General features: G+C 48.7%; 1 protein-coding gene across 1 annotated transcript in view; it reads left to right on the top strand.

The window, feature by feature from the left end:
- Positions 1 to 4,482, top strand: part of LOC119360921 (protein SMAX1-LIKE 4-like) — a 16,312-nt gene extending 11,830 nt beyond the window's left edge. The window contains exons 3-5 of the mRNA XM_037626363.1: positions 6 to 1,362; positions 2,538 to 2,796; positions 2,944 to 4,482. Of these exons, the coding sequence (XP_037482260.1) occupies positions 6 to 1,362; positions 2,538 to 2,796; positions 2,944 to 4,350 (3,023 nt within the window). The 3' untranslated portion in view covers positions 4,351 to 4,482. The remainder of the gene's footprint in view (positions 1 to 5; positions 1,363 to 2,537; positions 2,797 to 2,943) is intronic.
- The last annotated feature ends 2,658 nt before the right edge of the window (positions 4,483 to 7,140 follow it).

Below are 7,140 nucleotides of genomic sequence, written 5' to 3'. Positions count from 1 at the left end.
CATCCACCAGTCGCTCACCGCCGAGGCGGCCGCGGTGCTCAAGCTCGCCGTCGGCCTCGCGCGCCGCCGAGGCCATGCGCAGGTCACGCCGCTGCACGTCGCCTTCGCGCTGCTCAGCTCCGCCTGCTCGCAGCCGCTCGCGGGGGGCGCCACCTACGGGCTGCTCAGGCGCGCCTGCCTGCGCTCCCACCCCGCGGTGCCGCCCGCGCAGCACCCGCTCCAGTGCCGCGCGCTCGAGCTCTGCTTCAATGTGGCGCTCAACCGCCTGCCCAACTCCGGGCCGCACTCGCCGCCGCCGTCTTCGGCCGCGCCATTCGCCTCCTCGCTCGTCCAGCCCAACCCGGCGCTCTCCAACTCGCTCGTCGCCGCGCTCAAGCGTGCGCAGGCCAACCAGCGCCGAGGCTGCGTCGAGCTGCAGCAGCCGCCGCCATCCCCGGGCCCGGTGCAGCACCAAGGCGCGCAGCAGCAGCAGCAGCAGCCGCTCCTCGCCATCAAGGTGGAGCTCGACCAGCTCATCATCTCCATTCTTGACGACCCCAGCGTAAGCCGCGTGATGCGGGAGGCGGGCTTCTCCAGCGCCACCGTCAAGAGCAACCTCGAGGAGGAGAGCGCGCTCATGATGTCATCCTCGTCTTCGTCCCCTCCTCCGCCGGTCATACCTCCACATTTCTTCCTCGACCACGGCAGCATTGACGGCTGCGGCTTCGGGATGTGGCCGGCACAGTTCTTGAGCTCGCCGGCCGTGGCCGTTCCGTACTGCAAGGAGGACGTGAGGGCGGTCTTGGAGGTGATGGTGCGGAAGCAGGGGAGAAGGACCAACCCCGTCGTCGTCGGCGACTCGGTGTCGATGGCGGAGGCCGTCGCCGGCGAGCTGCTGCGGTGCCTCGAGCGCGGAGAAGTCCCCGAGGAGCTCGCCGGCGCGCACCTCCTCAAGCTTCAGCTCTCCTACGTGCACGTCCGGCTCATGAGCCGCGCCGACGTGGACGCCAAGGCCGCGGAGCTCCGCCGCAGCGTGGACGCCGTCCAGCGCGGCGGCCTGGTCGTCTACGTCGGAGACCTGCGGTGGGCGCTGGACGAGGATCCTGCCGGCGGCGGCGCCGACCACTCCGCGTTGTCGTACAGCCCCGTGGAGCACATGGTGGCCGAGCTTGGCCGGCTCCTCGACGACCTCCGCGCCAGCGCGCCGCCGCGATGCCGCGTCTGGCTGGTGGCCACGGCCAGCTACCAGACCTACATGCGGTGCCAGCAGCGGCGTGGGCAGCCATCGCTGGAGTCCGCCTGGGCGCTACAGGCCGTGGCGGTCCCCACCGCGAGCGGCACTGGGCTGGCCCTCAACAATCTCCATTCTTCCTCCTCTCCGAGGTGAGCAACCAAGAAACATGCCTCCCCCTACAGTGCCATTCCCTTGTCGTGCATGTATCTCGTGTCCTCCCTTCCCTTGTTGCCTTCTCTTCCTGCTCACTGTTGCTGCATGCAGCCTTGTGTGTTGCTGTCTAGAAGGACCACTTGGTCAGAGGTCAGATGTTTCAAAAACAAAAACAAGCCAAGCTCTACTACTACCTGCACCACTAGCCCGTAGTACTATCTGTACCCTCCATACTACTAGACCTCAAGTAGAGTAGTAGTATAAAATACCATTTCATCTTTCGACATTAATGAGGTGCTTGAGCTTTCTTGTCATCTAAACTGAAAGCATGTGAGCTTGCAGGCTTGATCATGCATGCTGCAGGCAGTAGAAATTGATGAGAGACACAGAGAGAGAGAGATGGAGAGAAAAAGAGTGTTATTTTTGGGGAATGCAATGCTTTTTAGCCTCTGCAGAGATTCCATCTGATCCGATTAGGTTCTCTGCATGCTCGGCGCAAAAGTCTTCTTCTGATGCAGCAGCAACAGTGCCTAGCCTGCCCCCCTTTTTGGTACACAAATGTGTGACTTGTGAGACTGATCCGGTGCCCTTTTCCTTGCAATGATGCACTTTTCATGCACACAAGATCAATCATAGAGAGTATTTGTAGTAGTAGATGGGGATGGTACAAAAATTCAAACTACTCTAGATAGATGGTTTGATATGGCTACAGTTATGTCCCTATGATTATTTTCCCTGCAATACACTGGAAATTCCATGAAACTGCTCCGCCTTTTTTGAATAAAATCTGCCTGATCTTTTCTGCTTGCTCCTTTTGTACTCCCTCCGATCCTTTTTACTCTGCATATTAGATTTGTCTGAAGTCAATCTCATCCAACTTTGACCAAGTTTGTATAAAAAATTATTGACATTTACATAACAACACCAACATCATTAGATTCATCTCGGAATATATTTTCATATTATATTTATTAGATATTATAGATGCTAATAATTTCTAATATAAATTTGGTCAAACTTAGCTAAGTTTGACTTTCGGCAAATCCAATGTGCAGAGTAAAAAGAACCGGAGGGAGTACTTGTACCTGTAAAAACTTCAAATAAATTGATGGAAACTTTGTCATGGTAGTGTGCTTGACATCGTTTTGTTTGTCCCCTGATGTTCCAACAGTGCGACTGCGATGCAGCAGGCCATGGCGACCAGGCAGCTGCTTGCCCAGAGTCCTGTGGCAATGGCAGCTGAGCCAATGGCGCTGGGAGGCGAGCAGGAGGAAGACAAGCTGGTGCTGTGCAGCGAATGCAACAGGAGCTACGAGAGGGAGGCGTCCGTCGTCAAGGCAGAGGCTGGCACGGAGGGCCTACGCTGCAGCCTCCCGGCCTGGCTGGTGCTCGACAACAAGCCACCGGCCGATCATCAAATGCCACACCAGGTAACTAGGAGCAACTTGGAGATCAGACAGAACATTTCATTGCACTTCTTCAAATGTGCTTCATAGTTCATACTCACAGCGAAATCTATGCCAGTTTGATTTGAATTGGATGTCTTATCTCCTTTTTATTTGGTGGTGATGATCCAGGGAAACCATCTGATCGAACTCAAGAGGAAATGGAGCAGGCTGTGCAGAAAGCTTCACCTGTGGCGCAGCCAGCAGCATGATCCGTGCTCCCCTTCTTGCTTTGGTCCTGGGCTATCTGCACCTCCAAACTCGTGGTGGCCGAGTCCTTGCCTGCTGCCGAGCAGCCAGAGCACGCCGAGCATTGCAGGCTTCTTGGGCTTAGAGGGATTGATGGGGCACCCAAGGAGCAGCAGCAGGTGGTCACCTCCATCGCCTCTGCCTTGTCCGGGCCTCATGGAGCCGGAGCGCCCGGACGTGAAGACGACGCTCGCTCTTGGCACCCTCCTCCCACTCTCGGACACGGCCACCTCCGACGGTCGTGCTCAGGGGAGTCACGATGGAGTGGCGCATGAGCTGGAGCGGCGGCTGCGCAAAAACATACCGTGCCAGCCTGTAGGCACCGTCGCGGAGATCGCGGAGGCGGTCGCCAGCAGCCGGAGCTATGGAAGTAAGGGCGTCTGTCTGTTCTTCAAGGGGAGCGACCACGCTGCCCAGCAACGGGCGGCGGCGGTGATCGCCGAGACGTGCTGTGGCTCGGCCCATCAGATCATAGCCGCGGATCCCAAGAAATTCAGCTGCGCCGAGGATTTCTGCTCTGATGTGGTCTCGAGGGCGTGCAAGCTCACTTGCAACAGGTTCGTGCTCGTCATCCCCGACGTCGAGCACGCGCTGCGGCACGTTGTCGAGTGTCTCGTGGCGGCCTCCAGGTGCGGTTGTATCAAGGACCATTTCGGCCAAGAACTCGATCTCTCTGGATCCATCATTATCTTCACAACATCAGAGCTTGCAAACCGGGCCACCGACGTCATCAGCCTGCGGTTATGGTCGTCGTCGTCGCCCGGCGATGTCAAGAGGAAGGCAGAGATCGAGCCACCAACAAGGGAGTGCAAGAGGGCACTGCACGGCTCCAGCTCCGGCCATGGCATCGACCTTGACCTCAACCTCTGCGCCGGCAACGACAGTGACGACGATGCTGTTCCGAGCGACATCACCCACGAGAGTGACAGCAGGGAACACGGGGACTTGCACCACCTCCTCGAGTCGGTCGCCACCGGCGTCCTCACCCTTGACAAGGACGCCGACGCTGACCAGCGCGCCGCGGCGGCCATCCGTGAAGTGCTCGTTGGGGCGGTCGGCAAGGAGGTGCAGCTCGACGACGAGGCGGCTGAGGCTCTCACCGCGGCTTCTGGACACTTTCTTGACGAGGTGCTGTGGAGGTGGGCTGTGGAGGTGTTTGAACCGGCGGCGGCGGCGGCAGTGGTGGAAAATGGCGGGAAGGTGGTGATATTGGGGGTGGGGCCAGGGGGCGGGGCCCAGGTGTCAGGGTTCATGGGCTCGGCCCTTCCAAGCAGGGTCCTTGTAGACTGAGCTCACAAAGTTTTGCTTCCTCGCGGTGTACTGAGTCATTAGTTACTTACTCCACTACTTAGCTCAATTTGTTGTATGTAGAAAAGAATGATGGACTTGAAATGGAGTCTTTCGGGGGATTTAATTGTTCGATTTCACATTGTTAAATCGCCTCCATTGTCTCAGATTCGCTCATGTGCCAAGTAAATAATTTCTCAACTTATTATAAGGTTGCAAACCTGGTTGGATAGTATTTTTTAATACAGTACAAAGGCAAGCGCTCTTATACACGTGCATACACTCATCCTATGAACACACACACGCACACCCTACCCCTATGAGCACATCGCCGGAAATCCTGAAATAATTTCAAGAATAAATGCGAGTACCAGAACTTGAACCCTGGTGGGCTGGAGATATCACAGTCCCTCTAACCATCCAACCACAGGTTGGTTCGCCCTGGTTGGATAGTTAGTAGGTCATTGATACCTCGGTCCATCAAAGTTCAAGTTCTAAACTTAACACTGATGGTCGCATTTTTCTAGCTTTATTCCATGACTTTCGGTAATGTATTTGTCAATCTCAAGATGATGTGTCGGCTCGCCTCTCCGATGTATTCGCCTATATATTAAAAACTCATTCTAAGGTTAACTTGCCAGCTTTTTTTGCGTTTGGAAAAGGACGACAATATGGGGAACGTCAGATCTTGATCCGCCTGGACCGAAGGTTACCTACAAAAGAGCTCGTGAGTTGTAATGAGAGAAAGAAATACCACGCTTCTCTAACCTAATAACCATGAGTCAAGACCCCAATAGATTCTCGTTCTTTCTTTAACATATGGCATCTCATCTATGTTGCCTTTTATCCTCCTTACCACCCTCGCCGGCTGTAGCCTCAGTGCTCACACAACCACAATGCATTTGAATTTTGTCAATCTTAAGGCGTCTCTCTCTCGGCATTAGATGAGAAATCTGTTCTTTTTCCTGTGAGGCTTTGGCGAGATGTGCATGCATGGTTATAGATGTTTTTTGTCTCCAATCCTGGTTTTGCTAGGGGCGTTCATTTCCAATCCGGTTCGGCACCGGCATAAAAGAAAGATGGATCATTCGTTATTGATTAAGGTTGCACCCTAAATAGCATTTTTTAAATGGTTAACAAGTAAAAACATCATATTCAGATTACACTTTTTCTAATTAAATTTCATATATAATATGACAAATTTAGAGTTAGGGTTTAAAAGATATGGATGTTTTTAAAAAACATTTATTGTGTGCTTCAAGTTAATTAACCCAATTATTAAGGGGTTTCCTGCAAAAGCAAAAAATCTGACTTAAAACTGGCATATGGGTTGAGTACCAGAATCATCATGTTTTTTTTTTGCAAAAGCAAAAAATCTTACTTAAAACTGAACCGTGAGTTGATTACCTGAAATGAACAAAAAATGATTTGTCGTATGTAGATAAAAGGGACATGATTTAAAAGATCATCTTATACACAACAAATTTGCCATCTCTAGAAAACATAGAAAAATAGAAAAAAAATTAATTCTGATTACATAGCAAAAAAGTAGATAATTTTCAAATCCTAAAAAAATTCAAAGGCGACAGTTTAGAATAAAGTAAATCTAAGGAAAACATTTTCTATAGAAACATGACAAATTTAAGGAAAATGTATCTAGTGAGCAATGGCATTTAACCAAATTTATTTGGACATGCCATGGTAATACTTGTAAATGAAGTTTGTTGGGGCAAATTTTGAAAATATATCTGATGATCACATGGCAATTTTACCATGGCAAAAAAATGTTTGTAATAATTTACCATGGCAAAAATGTTCAAATAAATAAAACTTATAAAAAGAATTTGCCATGGTATGTTCCACAAAATTGTCATGGTATGTTCAAATAATTTACCCATGATGTACACAAAAATTACCATGATTGACGATGACATTATACAAAATATATTTGAAAATTTATATAAATGCAAAACAAAAAGTGGTAATAAGGAAAATAAAATTCCCATGCAATTAAACATAAAATTGTTGTGCACTTAATACTAAAATGGGCATGTTGTGTATTTTCTAAAAATTAAAATTGCAATGACCTAGTTAATAACAACAAGAATGGTGCTGGCAACTTTAATAGAAAAAAATGTTTATCTAGTTCATGGCAAAAAAAATTATAATTAGGGGTGTTTAACATGGAAAAGTCAGAAAAAATAGGTTTCTCTAAAAATGATGGAAAATTTATAAATTTTCTCTAGTTTTAACATCACAGAAAATCTGTGATGCAAAAAACATTTGTGCTTGTGTGAAGGCAAAAAAAATTCCATGTCAAGAAATCTGATAGTATGATAGAAATAATATATTAACATGGTATATTAAATAAATTTGCCATTGTAAGTCTGATAACTTTGTCATGGTCCAAAAAAATAGCTGTAAGACAGAGAAAAATTAACATGGTCTAAATAGTGAAAATTTCCATGCTAACTACAATAAAGCTTTAATAAGTTTGTCATGGCCTAAGTGATGAAAATTGCCATGCTACCTCCAAAAAAACTAACAAGTTCTATTCAATAGAATTGTCATGGTCTAAAAAAGTAACTGCCATGCTACCGATAATAAAATTACACATGATAAATTTAGGGAATTTGTCTTCTAAAAAGACATGGCAGCTATTTGGAATTTGTAATGGAAACATGGCAATGTTAGGAATTTTGTTCTTTAAAAATATGGCAACATTAGGAATTTTTTCTTTTGAAAAAATTAGATATTTGGCATGGGCACATGACAAATTTTAGGATATTTTTT

Source organism: Triticum dicoccoides, chromosome 2B (genome assembly GCF_002162155.2).
Source record: "Triticum dicoccoides isolate Atlit2015 ecotype Zavitan chromosome 2B, WEW_v2.0, whole genome shotgun sequence".
NCBI lineage: Eukaryota > Viridiplantae > Streptophyta > Magnoliopsida > Poales > Poaceae > Triticum > Triticum dicoccoides.
This window is presented reverse-complemented; position numbering and strand designations above follow the sequence as displayed.